Raw genomic sequence first — 14,504 nt, forward strand, 5'->3', positions numbered from 1 at the left:
TGTTTTTACTCACAGTTCTGAGCCCCTTTTCCAGTCAGCACTTAGCCCACAAGATCTCTCTTCTAGAGCTTGTGTACACACAGAGCTGTTCCTATGTGTAGGAGCTAAACAGGAATAAGGCACTCTTGTTCTGGAATAAGAGTGTGGTCAGGAACAGCTACTGTGCTTTAAATTTACACTCTACCCTAATCCACGTTAACTTTCAACTATAGACAAGTCATTTGCTTTCCTTGGGGCCACATTCCTAGTGCTGTTTTTTTTTTCTCTCTCTCACTCACTCACACTCTCTTCTATACTACAAACAATAGCCAGTGAAACCTCTCCTCTCACATAGTTCATATTTCTGAGTGCCCTGATGTGCATTCTTTTTTGGTGGTGACATGTGCCTGTATTTTGGTTGAAAGTCCCTATTGTTTCAGCTACCAGGTACCGTTAAGGAACTTAATGGCATCTTATAATTATCTTAGATAACCCCAAGTTTCAATGCACTTTAGACTAACACATAACAATACATTCAAATATGAGTGTGAGCCTTCAGCTAAGAAAAGTGCACTGCATGTTTTGCAAAACTTCTTTTTTTTTTCTGACTGCCAAATTCTGTCTGTAGGCAATTGGCTGTATTGGCAATATTTTCTTTTTAAAAGGTAGTATAATTTTTGCAAGAATGCTAGACTTTTGATGGGTTGAAGGTCCCATCCAGTGGTTCTGGAGTAATTTTTATAGTGGGGGTGCTGAATGTGATGTATTTGGGTTGTTATTCCTACTTCAAGGCAGGGAGGATGGCAGCATGCCCAGCATCTGTAGTTCTAGCACCTATGGTCACATCTGTAAGTGTGGGGCCAGCAGTTTTGGAAAAGATAGCTGTGCAAGAAGCTAATGGGTCCATCATGGTCTAGTGCTAACCAAGAGACATAAAACAAAAGTAATTAGGGACTTCATGAACCCATTGTATTTAATGCTGACAGGCTTTTTCTCTCTTCCCTCTTCCCCTGCACTTATTTCACATATCTTTGGAAAATGAATTCAGTTTTCAGAAGCAGAGGGACTGACCTGGTGCTGAGACTGAGTAATGCTTTTAAAGAGATTTTGGAGATTTGAAAGCAGTCTCAAGACAGAAGCTCCCTGAACTTGGAAGGGGTTAGGTGGATAGGGAGAAATACTTTGCTAGGAAGCATTTTCAGCTGAATATCCCTCTGCATTTTGTCTTAATTTAATGGAAACGACACACTCTGTACCTGCAGGCTGGCACACCAACAGCTCAAGAACACAAAGAAGTCATAGTTGTCTGATCTTTTCAGCTGCCTTGGAAAAATAATTGTTGTTCTAGGTCAAAAAGCTATAGTACAGTATCGCTGTACATGGCGTGCACAGCTTTCAGTCAGTGCCTGACATACATCCTGTTCACTTTGTTTTAAAAATCACTGTCTGTGTTAATTGTACTTACATCATTTTGTCTTACACTCAGGAATTTTTTAACACATCATAATTTTCACATTCTATTAGTGTGCCTGCCAAACAGTGTAAAAGTGACACTTCAGCATTATGATGCCTTCATTTGTCCTGCCAGCATAGGTGAAAGTAAGCTGGTCCGGTCCGGCGTACCAGCAAGAGCCAGTTCATCGTGCCAGACGGGACCAGCTTCCCCAGGCTGGTGATTTAAAGGGCCCAGGGCTCCCTGCAGCGGCCGGAACCCTGGCTCCATTAAATCACCTCCCAAGCCCTGCTGCTGGAGCCCTGGGGTAGTGGTGACAGGGCTCTGTCGGTGATTTAAAGGGCCCAGAGGCTGCGGTAGCGGCAGCCGAGCCCCAGGCCCTTTAAATCGCCCCTGAGCCGTGGGGCTTCCAGACGCCTTGGCAGCTGGTAGCTCCGGGGGTGATTTAAAGGCCCCAAGGCTCCTAGCTGCAGCCAGAGCCCCTGGGCCTTTAAATCTTGATGTAAAGGGCCCAGGTATATAAAGGTCCCGCCTCTTCTGGTTAAGGCCCCACCCCTTCCAGTTGAGGCCCCGCCCCCTGCTCAGGACTACGGTGTTCCGGTAAGTCCTTTAAGTTACTTTCACCCCTGCCTGCCAGGATGACAAAAAGGTGGGTGGGAGACCTCAAACTGTGAGATATTAAGGCAGAGAAATAGTCTTAAATATTCAGTCTCTGAAGTAAAAATAAGACATTGTGGTTGCTTTTGAGCTTCAAGTGCCCAGCCTTTTATTGCGAAATTGCTATAGATGATAAAATAATAAAATATTGCTATATAATATAAGATATAAAATATTATGTAATATGTGTGCGCACATATATAGAACATGGGCTAAGTATTATTTTAAATCCCAGAGGAGATGCTGTCATTTAAAACCATGAATTGTCACTGTTGTGAGGTTATACAATACGTCTATTCCAAAGGGCCGTGGCATTGCTGTCTTTTTGGTGGCTCCATACCCCAGTGTTAGGAATCATATACTGTCATTTATTTCAAACAGTGTGTGAGCAGGGGCCATTTCCAACCTGCAAACGCAGTTCACACATTTTTAGAGGCCATACTGTGACCCCTTACTGGGGTTGTGTTTATTAACACAGAAATTAACAACAATGAACACAAAGTTCAGTTCCCACTTTCTCAATAAAAGGCTGGGCACTTGAAGCTCAAAGGGAAGCAAAATGTCTTGTTTTTACTAGAGGCTGAATATTTAAGAATAATTCTCTGCCTTAATATCTCACAGTTGGAAAAGGTCTCCCACCCACCTCTTTGTCATCCTGGCAGGTCAAATGAAGGCATCATAATGCTGAGGTGTCACTTTTACACTGTATTCACTATTTTCAATCACTATATTCAGCTAAACTAATACGCTACCTACCTTAGTGCATCATCAGAAACCACTTAACTCTTTCCTACCAGAATAGAAATGTTCCTAGCCGGTAGAAATGTTTCTGGCAAATAGTGCCAGCCTAGTATACAGGGCCTAAATGCCAGAGGTGGTGGCTGCTGCTGCTACTACTACTGCAGTGATTTAAAAATATAAACTGTGGGAGTTGCTGGGTTTATGCCAAACCAATCAAAATGGAGCTGCCATTTTATTTGGTTTCCTCCCACATCCTCAAAGACCCTAAGGCTCCGATTTCCCATTTCACCTGACCTATGATTTAAACCACCTTTGTGCCTCCCCATGATCTGGGGCTCTGAGACCTGACAGCTGCTCTACATTGTATCAGCCATAATAGCTAGAGTACGTTGGCTGCAGCTTCTCCCTATAGCCATGCCTCAGACAAACTCCTCATGCAAACTGCTGGGAGACCCAGTCGTGTAGAGCCACACTGCACTAGGGAGTGGCATAAACTGGCCATAAGGCAACAGAGATTCAGCACCAGACATATCCTGCTTGATGGGACACATGTCTGGCCTTCCAACAGGGTTCTGTAGTAATCCCCTAGCACAGACATGTCTTGTATTGCAAAAATGCCCTCTGCATGCTTTAAGAGGCTAAGATGTAACTCCCTATGGAATGTAACAGGAAACCTAAATAAATAACAGAGTCGCCTATTAAAACATCTGTCTGAGCAATGCACTTTGTTACAATTAGCTTGAGTGATAATGACAGAAAACATCAGTGAACACTTCTATATGGCTACATTTATCAGCAGGGTATCTTTCCTTTGGTGTCAAGTATCAGAGGGGTAGCCATGTTAGTCTGTATCCACAAAAACAACGAGGAGTCTGGTGGCACCTTAAAGACTAACAAATTTATTTGGGCATAAGCTTTCGTGGGTAAAAAACCCACTTCTTCAGATGCCTTTCCTTTGGTGGGTTCAATTTATATCTGCATTTTGTGTTCACACTGGGTATGTAGCTGCAAATCGGAATGTTGGTTCTCCTCTAACTACCTAATTGCTGATCCAGATCAGGTAGCTGGAGGCAAAAGTACTTATATATTTGCCTGCAGTTCTTTTTGCGGGCGCAAAAAATCAAACACAGATTTTGCAGTTGCAGATTGCACTACCAATACTGAAACATGGCCATTCTGAAATTTTTCCCAAAGTGTCTATACCTAAACGTTAATATGTTCTGCTGAGTGAGGCAAATTACAGCGCTGTCCATTATTTCATAATCTGTACATTGCATTACTCATAATCTGCACATTAATTCATTCTTTGCTGATTAATTTGGGTTTTCTGTACATGTTCAGCTTGCATTACATTAACTCATAGTTTGCTGGTAAGTGTGTGCTTTCTATATGTGTTCAAAAATTCTTTAATTCAATTTCTCTGTTTCTTCTCATACAGTCTGAGAGCCAGATATGCAACTCAGTCTAATCACAGTGGAATTGCAACCAGTCAAAAAAAGACTTCTAGGTCAGTTAATATCTCTCATTTATTGCTTATTAGTGATACTCAACTGAGTCAGTGCCCACTGGTATTTTATTCTTTGGACATAAGTAAACATTGCAATGTGTAATCATGCAAGTTTTGTACCACAGAGCTTTGTCATGGGAAAGCCTTGCACCTGACTGGCAAAAGCAGATTTGTACAGTACCATTAGCCATATTTCTGATTGTTATGTATCCTGCATCTTTGTGTCCTGCATGTAAATTCTCAGATTTGAGAGGTTAGAAGGCTTAGGGATTTAGTAAAGCTTTTGACTCAACTTCTTCCATGGGTCACAAGTAAAAATGTGTTTGGAAGGCCATCCTAGCTCCCAAAGGACCCTGTGTCCACATCACAAAATCATCACACAAGTCTAGTTCATATCGGGTTGTCAATTTTGGCAGGACGTATTCCTGGAAGCTTCAGTACATGACACAGTCTTTAAAGATTAGTCTTTAGTTTCTGGAGGCTCCAGGACAATCCAGAAGGGTTGGCAACCCTAAATTCCCTAAATTCTGGAGCAGAGGAGCAAAGTGTAGCTGATAAACAGTCACGGACTGTGTCTACTGTCCCTGGAGTAGCATAGCTAAGCCCCTCTTCATGAGATACTTGGGTTTGGAGACCTCAGCTAAAGCTAAAGCTTGAAGTGTATTTGACAGAGCTGTGTGCAGAAGCTCACACTTTCCCTGCCTGTCCTGTTGTCCACTCAAGCCAGTGCTGCTCATCTTTCACTTTCATGACCACTAAAATCCACAAACAGATTTTTAGAAAGAAAAGTCCCTCTTGCTGTTGTAAGTTTGTGTTTATGATAAGCAATACCTTTATGAATCACACTGTTTGCTGTACAGTTCATTGCTGAGAACAATGAACTATAAATAATGTAATCCACAATAAAGCTTGCATTTCATAATGTGGTGCACTAATACAATCTGAGTGACTGGTGATAGCTTGCAATGAGCCATTCCAGAGTGTAGTCGCTTTATGCCTGTGATCATAGGTCTTCAGTCTCATTTATTGCTGACACGACTGTCTTGTCCACCATTCAGCATGTGTAGGCTAACAGTTTTATTGTCTAATACTTTAAATCTATGACAGTGTTGCCAAGGCCCAGATCAGAGGTATGTGACTTGTCCCTTATCTGTTATTTCCTACTTTGCATTTCCTTGGTTGCTTAAAATGATTCTGCAAGGGCGATTTGAAAACTGAGTTCTATTAATGACAGTAAATGAAGTAAATTGGAAAGTATGTAGAGCAAGTGACCTCATGTATAATGTGCTTATGGCTGCAAGTTCGAGGATTCTGGCATGTAAATATACACTTAAGTACTTTACATTTTAATAGAACAGATGAATTTCCAGTGTTGCACATGCCTTCTTGTTGCTTTTTTTTTCCTCATTACCTTTGACAAATGATCTCAGGGCTCTGACTGCCTGTCAAATTAGGGTAATGAGAAAGAGCAAATGGATTTTTAAGTTTGTTTTAGTGCATTCTTCAGGGAACAGAAGATCACTAGAATTCATGGGTCATGGTAAAGGTTAGAATGCATACAGCTGTAGAGACAGTCTGCTCTGCTCTCAGCACAGAGACCAGTGGGGCAGGCTGGCAGCCAGAATGAGCCATAAAAATAATGAATGGATTAGCTCTCTGAGGCTTAAATCAGTAAAAATGATTTCAACATTTTTGATGTACCAATGTGTTAAGCAAAACATTTATAAAAATCTAACATTTTAGAGTCCTTTATAATGTCATTTCTTTCCTCTCTCCAGCTATTGCCCTTTCATGATGCATCATATGATGACACTAGTATCATTTGAGAACTCTACAATAATTCATGCTGTTGTTAGCAAAGTCTTTGAAATTACTCATCACATTTGCATAGTCCATCAGTAACTGAATATGGGTATTATATCCCTGTTGCAAAAGTCTGTTGATGATCTGAGTATTTTATTATGTGTTGTATAAAAGGGGCGGGGGGAGTTGTATTTACAGTGGTGCTGGAGGAAATTTGAAGCAGACTTGTATTAAATAATCATATGCCAGAGAACTGAATCAAGCAAAATACAATGATGCTTTATACATGCTACAGACAATGGCTCCTAATTTTTTTTCATAACACTACTACACAGTAAGGCTCAGATGGTGGCAGCAAATAGTAACAAATGAACTGTATAGTCTGCATTATATTCTTATATAGGGCATACATACATCCGCAATATCTACCTTAGAATATTTATTTTCAACATTCTGCATTTGAGATAATAAATATGCAGACCAATGTGAAATATAGTTAGAGCTAGAGCCAACAGCTATTCAAAATGTATTTGAGTGCAGTGGATTAGTAAAAGTCTAGTTATTGTGCTATAAATGCAATTAACGACAGTATTTACCAGTTTAAGAGCATTTGGGGTAGTTCTTCAAAATATTTTATTGTTATGTTCTCTAGTCAATTTTATCGTACTTACTCCAGAAAACAGACTGTGATATATTTAAGTAAAATATTAGACTGTTTTATAGTATATGTGGGTGAATCTGTTTGAGCAATGTTAATGGCAAATGCAAAGCATCCTTATGTTTCCTGTGATGCTATAAAACATCTTTTCCCCCTTTGTGTGTGTTAGGATTAACTTTTATTTTCATTGACCCTGTTGAATCTAACTAACTTGATTCCTGTCATTCATTGTCATTATGTGAAATAATTGTTATTCATTTACTGGTTCCATACTTTGGTCTGATACTTGACAAAGTGTGTGTTCCATATGTCTGCATCTTGTACAACAAAGTAATTTCTGATTATACTGTTCTAGGCTTCCAGGGCCCTCAAGGGTGCCAGCTGCAGGCAGCAGTACCAAGGTCCAGGGAGCTTCTAATTTAAATCGGAGAAGTCAGAGCTTTAACAGCATTGACAAAAACAAGCCTCCACAATATGCAAATGGCAATGAAAAAGGTAAGTGTTGAAAAGGCACCAGTAACTGTTTACAGACAACACCAGAGTCTGAAAGCAGAAAAGAAACAATCCCATGTGTAACACAAAAATCATAGTTAGAGATGGGCCAGGAAGATGGTGTTGAGTTTAGGTTCAGGTTCATAGCTGAATCAGGGCTAAAATGTGGGTTTGGACTAATCAGCACTGAAATCTTATGAACTGTTATTGCAATATTTTTACTCCCATTGGTGAAAATCTCACGAGATTCGCTGAAGTAAAAAGTGACTTGATGTTTCATGGGGGAAATATTGAGTCTGATCCAAATCCCATTGACTTCAGTGTGCTTTGGGTCAGACCCTCTGTGGAGTCAGCAGTTTGTGTGGGATTTGGAACCAAAATCTTCGGGTTGCATATTCAGACCAGGACCATAATCTGAGAAGTCAGTTTGGACCTGGGGATTCAAATTTAAACCCATTTTCTGAAAAATTTGAAAGGGTTAAAATTCAAATTTTATATTTTGCTTCATCTTTAATTACAAGCTGCTATTCTATCTACTGATTTAATTCGTTCTCCTCTTCATCCCCATCACTTCTTGATCTCCTCCCTGGCCTGTGGAGCAGTTTTTCTATAAAATGTCCCTCTTTATTCTTAATCTCAAGAAGAAGAATCTGAAAATTCAGTATTCTGAGTTGTGTAAATACTCCAGGCCCCCTTTCTTCTCTGTATAATGAACGACATTCTATTCATATCTCTGGGTTAGAATATAGTCGAAAATGATACAATATGCATAATACCCATTTGCATCCTTGGGGTCTGTGGGAGGAACAAATATGCAGTGAATGTTCTTCATCTAAGCAACAGGCAACTATCCAGATTTTTTCTGCAAAATTCTGATGAACATGCTTTGCCCCTAGCAGCATCTGAAGATATAAATCCATCCTTTCAATAATTATTTTGTTATTTTTACTATCAGGGACGAGTATTTTGGATAGCTCTGTAGTTGATTTTATTTTATCATCAGCTTGCTTATAGCAAGACATGCAGACTAAATCCATAAAGCGTACAGGATATGTACTGAACAGACAGTATATAGTTCACAAATACTATAGTGGACTTATGCAGTAGGAGGTGTGGCTGCTTGAGTGAAGGTATGTACAATAGTTTAGGTTTTAGAAATGCTGCGTGATTTTGACATATGGAGGAATGAATGATTAAAGGTGGGAAACTTTTTTCCATAGTTGTAGATACCAGTTTTTCTCAGCTCATTGCTTGCAAACTGTCTTTGGACTGCTAAGGCTTGCCTTGCAATGCACGTTTATGTGGCTTTTTCTGTGATGGATTTCTTTACTTTCCCATTTCTTCCCTGCACAGAATGAGAACCTTGATCAGATTTTTAGTGAAGTCATCACTTGCAAGAGGATAAGGGCTGCTTTGTTTGTATCTAATCATTCGATTCATTTTCCAGGATATAGAAAATATAATGTTGCATAACTACCGAGTACTATATTTCAAATTTTCTGTCTCTGCTCTTTTTTCTTACTTCAAATAATAGCAGCAAAGACCTGAGTACATTGATTTGATATGAAAACACAAGCCAAGTACAAGTTTATTTTAGAGACATATATATAAAACCAGAAGTTAATGAGGGAAAACAACTGTAGTGAGTGCTGGGATAGCAAAATATTTCATCTAAGATTCTAAAAGGACTAGCAGAAAAGTGTATCAGAATCCACCATATCAGTTCCTTGCCCAAAGAGAAAAATAACTGCACCAAACTGTTTTTAAAGTTAATTATCATGATGTGTATATTGTTTAATGTTTCTGTGACAAGTTTAAGTAGCAACTTTTTCATATCTAGGAACTTGTCTGGCATTAATGTATAGAAACAATGTATGAAACAAACTTTCTTACTAATAGTACTACTACTAAATAATAATATTTAGCACTTGCTACTAAAGTAACTTGAAAAGTTTTTTTTTCCCCCACAGCAACACAGTACAGGGAACTGAAAGCTCTATTTTTAATGCATTGTCTTTGCCATGGGCGCTACAACGAGACAAATTAATGCTAGCAGCCCAAGTAGAACCAGTGTATAGTGCTTTCAAAATAATAAGTGACCATTCTGATAACATTCCTGTATGGTAAGTATGTATGTATTACAGATAGATAAGCTGAGGCAGAGAAGTTAAATGGCTTGCACAAGGAAGTCATTGTGTGAGTAGGCGTCCGAACTCAGGAGCTGCGGACTGCCAGGCCTGTGCTCAGACCAATAGTAGTGCATAGTTCTCTTTAGTATGACTCAATATATGCTGTATGAGTTTGAATACATTACACAAGGTTATTTATGCAGTACATGTTATCAGGAATTGGTAATAATTGAAACTCCAGTTATTGTTAGGGGGAGGGGATAGCTCAGGGTTTGAGGATTGGCCTGCTAAACCCAGGGTTGTGAGTTCATTCCTTGAGGGGGCCACCTAGGGATCTGGGGCAAAATCAGTATTTGGTCCTGCTAGTGAAGGCAGGGGGCTGGACTTGATGACCTTTCAAGGTCCCTTCCAGTTCTAGGAGATAGGATATTTCCATTAATTAATTATTATTATTAAAAAGTATAATTAACATGGTTTCCAACTCAGTTACTGTCAGGGATGGACATACATTTACAGAATCAAGTGCCCAATCCTGCTCCAATGCAACCAAGAATGGACCCAAAATCAGATCTGGCCCAAACCTTTACTCACAGCTTGACAGTTCTTGGACCCTTTTTGAGGTTCATTTGTAACTTATAAATAAGTAGGGGTGTATCCCATAAGGAATAATTCACGTGAGCAACCCCGCCCCCCCGACCCTGTTGAAGCCAATGGGAGTTTTGCCATTGACTTCAGCAGAGCCAGAGTTTACCCACAAACTCATTCAGCCAGAGTTAGAGTTTACTTTATGGTAGATTTGATTAAGACATGTGGGCCCTGAGTACATAAAACATATCAAAAATCTAAACAGGCCAGTGCTAGGAGACTGCAGTGAGTTGGCTCATATGGGCTCAGTCAGCTGATCTTTTTCTTTTCTTCCCTCCCCTGGATGCTACATCCTTTGGAGGAATTTCAGTGAGACAGGGGCAGCTCTAGCTTTTTTGCCGCCCCAAGCACGGCAGGCAGGCAGCCTTTGGCGGCGCACCTGTGGGAGGTCCCCTGTCCCGTGGATTTGGTGGCATGCCTGTGGGAGGTCCCCGGTCCCGCGGATTCGATGGCATGCCTGCGGGAGGTCCCCGGTCCCGCGGATCCAGTGTATCTGCCGCCGAATTGCCGCCGAATCCGCGGGACCAGTGGACCTCCCGCAGGCAAGCCACCGAAGGCTGTCTGACTGCCGCCCTCACAGAGACTGGCAGGCCGCCCCCCGTGGCTTGCTGCCCCAGGCATGCGCTTGGAGCGCTGGTGCCTGGAGCCGCCGCTGCAGTGAGAGTATATGTCTTAATGGAATGTTTGCTTCTGAAAGAATAAATAAAAAAGAAAATAATAGAAATAATTCTTTCATTTTGAAATAACAAGGATTAATCTAAATGACTTCATTTCCCCTCACACTTCTTAGGAAGAACAGCCCTGCAACATTATACACTTACCCCCAGTATAGACTTGTTGCAGTGATTCTCAGACGGTATTTGGTGTACCACCTTCAGAATTTCAGTCAGTGATAGTATACTTTAAACTAAACCTCGTACAACCTGACTGCAGCCCACTTACCACCAATGTTACATGTCACCACACTTTGAGAATCACTGTTCTACTGCATCTATAGCACTCATTCTGCGGAAGGACTGTACAGTGTAACATTGCGTGAATTGGAAAGAAAAATTTTGTCAGTTGAGAGTAGGAAAGAACAAATGTTCTGATTAATGTTCTCACCACATCGTGCTGAAAAAAAGACTTTTAGAAGTTGATTATTGCCCCTAAATTATTTGTGTGGTGTGGGGTTTAAACTGAAATATTTTCACTTTAGTGAAACGGAGTCATATGACTATAACCCCACTTAATACTTTAAAAAAATGCCTAATAAAGGTAAATGCTGAACTTCTGGCTATGAATGTTTATAATATAAGATATTGTTACCTATTTTGGGGGCAGGCATATGTAGCTCTCCCGTGGAGGTTTTCCTAAGAAGCAATAAGCATGTGCGGTGGGCAAACTGATTTGAAAGTGTTTGGTTATGATCTCATATTTTCATTGTCAACAACCTATTGGCTAGTCTAAGCTGCTATCTAACCCTTAACACAACTCCTATTGAATTGAATGGGGTCACTCATATGCAAGACATTTGCTAAACTTAAGGTTTTGTTGTGTTTTTTTTTATCATCTCCCTTCTCATATATTGACTCTTACAGAACACTCCAATTTTAGTGAGTAAACACACCTTGTAAAACCCTTGTCACATCAGACTCCCTTATTAACTTTCCCTTTTTTGTGTGTAGTCACTCACCCTTTAAAATATTTCTAAAGCTACTTGATACTAACCCTCTCTCTCTCCTCAAAATACATAAATGCATTGTGAGATTGCATCTTTGGAACCATCATTGCACCACTCACAATTACATTTCCACTCTGCTTTTATTCTGTACAATTCCGACAAATTGGCCTTGCACTTAGCGACAAATCCAGTCCCTCACCTCCATGAAGGCAATAGAACAGGTGTGATTGTAGCACATAAAGGAGGACCGGGATTGTGCAGAAGTATGCACCTCTATGTGGTATGAAGTCCTTTTAGGTGGCAATGTACTGCTCTACAGTAGACACACGTTAAAGGTGAACAGAGCTGTTTCAGCCAGGGGATGAAGTAGCCTTGACAGAATGGCTCCCCAGCCATTCTGTGGGCTGTTGGGGAAAATGTCTATACCTGTACATTTCACAAACCCCTAGCTAAGCTACAACTGAGGCTTTGGTCCTGAAACGTTATATGAGAGATTCTATTATATTAGTATTATTAGGCCTGTATGTTTGTCCTGGTCTCATTTTGTGTCCATTATTTTGTTACACGCCTTAGGGCAAATCTGACATTGGCTACTGTCAGAAAGTCTGCATATAGGAGAGGTAGTGCAGGATGGCAGTTCACTATGCCAATCCAAGTCTCTCGAAAGCAAAAAAAACACTGTAATATTATGCTTAGGGGTCAAAGCATTCTTCTTGGTGTATGCTCTTGATCCAGTAACATATGCTTATATACATATATCCCTGTCCCTTTACACAACCATATAATAATTGTTCTCCTAGCAGGAAAAATCTGAGCAGGTAAGTGGAGGAAGAAAGTTGTGTGGGTGGCTGTTTCTGATTAGCATATATGTAGGCAACAACTGAATGGTCATTTGTACTGAATTGTATATGCAAACTTCCATATGAGTTGGTGATTTGCAAATTTAAGATGTAAATGTAAAAATTAAATACACAAATATATCACTCAGTATCAGGAAACAAATCCTTTTATTCTACTTCATTATCCATAAAGATGGACTATTGGTATACAGCTATACAGCATCGGTTTAAGATGGAGATAGTTGGCCTGACAGAGTATAACATAAATTACATAAGGACTTTTACATTTGTCTGTGGTGTCACTAGTATCTGGATTTTGGACTTTAACTAATACAATATTTGTGTTACAAGGAAACAGAATTTCTTATTTCATGTATCTCTGATGCCTATTGCCATGATATATGTACAGGCTTGGAAGGATTTGATTTTTTTCGGTAAATGTTGATTTCGCCATACATACACAAACAGACAAAAACATATTTCCGTTGATGAAAATAGAAATTCACAAAAGGTTTCAGTTTTTATTTTGTTTAAAATTTCCCAAATAGCGAGAAGAAAGAAAACTGAAAGTGAAAGCAGTTTAATGGTTTATTTCATGGACTGCACATTAACAATGTGTGCACATATGCACGCACATGAATGTGTACGTATATCTTCCATTACATTGCTTATTTTAACAGAGAGCTTCATATTTACCCTTTATTAATATAAATACATCTACCTAATGTGATGTATTAGTTTTTCTTCACATAATTGGTATTTTTATATACTTGAGTGGTCCAGAATTGTGGTAGAAATCAGTAAAAACAGACAAACAAACAACCCCCCCCCCACACAAATAATAGCTTATGTAAAACCTGGGAATTTTTCAATAAAAATCAGTGAAAACTGAAAATGAAGGGCCTTATGGAGAGGCAAAGAAAGACAAATGCTGCTTGAGAACTTCTTAGAGTTTGATTGTAAGGATATTTACTTAGTATATTTGTATGTGTTATGTTGACATTTTTTGTTTTAAAGCTTTAACTTTTTGAATCTCAACATACATTGTCGTTAAATAATTATTGCTTGTCCCCCCATAATTTCACTCATCTGTGAACATTTGAATAGATAAAAATTGGGAAAAAAAGCTTAAAAATAAACATTAATACACTCCATCAAAATTATTTTTAAAAAATTGAATTCTGCCAAGCCTACATATATGCAGTCTGAATCAACATGCTGGAAATATTGATTTATGGTGTTATTGTTGAAGAAAAGTTAGTGTGCCTATGCTATAATAATCAAAACCTCTCTCCAGTCTTATAAGCTGGTGACTTACAGATTTAAGATGTAAAACTAAAATGTAAAAATTAAATACACAGATATATTTTGTTTGGATTCACTCTGTATCAAAATTACCACAAGGTGGGGACAGATGTCATATAATAAATAGCTGCGTCGAACTGAATGTGCACAGCACACTAACAGATCTGCAGGTTCAAGGAATGCATTTAGGTTGGGAGAGAAGGTCATTCTTTATCAGGAAACGAATCCTTTTATTCCACTTTATTAATTGTACGATGAACTATCGGTAATACGCTTGGGCACAGAAACAACTCTCTTTAAGGAACATTAAGGGTGTGATTTAAATTAAAGATTAAGAGCCAAATTAAAGCTCTCAGTCCATCTGTAACTTATCTGGCGCTGATTACAATTTGTGATATATGTGTTATGAAGCAGTGACTCCAAGGCGCCTGTGGGTACTTGCTGTGTATACAGCACAACAAACTATTGAGGAAATGCCAAAAAGTAATTTTTTCTTTGTTTACTACTGTCTCTTCATTACACAAGCTTAATATTACTCCAAAGGAGATATGGTAAGGGGGAGTTGGTTTTGTGTGTCTTTTTTAAATCAGTCCTTTTTGTAAGTAAATGAACACAAGTTAAAACTGGTAGCCT

The 14,504-nt window shown here is 39.4% G+C and overlaps 1 protein-coding gene across 1 annotated transcript in view; it reads left to right on the forward strand.

The window, feature by feature from the left end:
* Positions 1 to 14,504, forward strand: part of NAV3 (neuron navigator 3) — a 248,514-nt gene that overhangs the window by 49,101 nt on the left and 184,909 nt on the right. The window contains exons 5-6 of the mRNA XM_044988256.1: positions 4,269 to 4,337; positions 7,154 to 7,293. Of these exons, the coding sequence (XP_044844191.1) occupies positions 4,269 to 4,337; positions 7,154 to 7,293 (209 nt within the window). The remainder of the gene's footprint in view (positions 1 to 4,268; positions 4,338 to 7,153; positions 7,294 to 14,504) is intronic.

The sequence above is a fragment of the Mauremys mutica genome, chromosome 1, assembly GCF_020497125.1.
Source record: "Mauremys mutica isolate MM-2020 ecotype Southern chromosome 1, ASM2049712v1, whole genome shotgun sequence".
NCBI classification, from domain to species: domain Eukaryota; kingdom Metazoa; phylum Chordata; order Testudines; family Geoemydidae; genus Mauremys; species Mauremys mutica.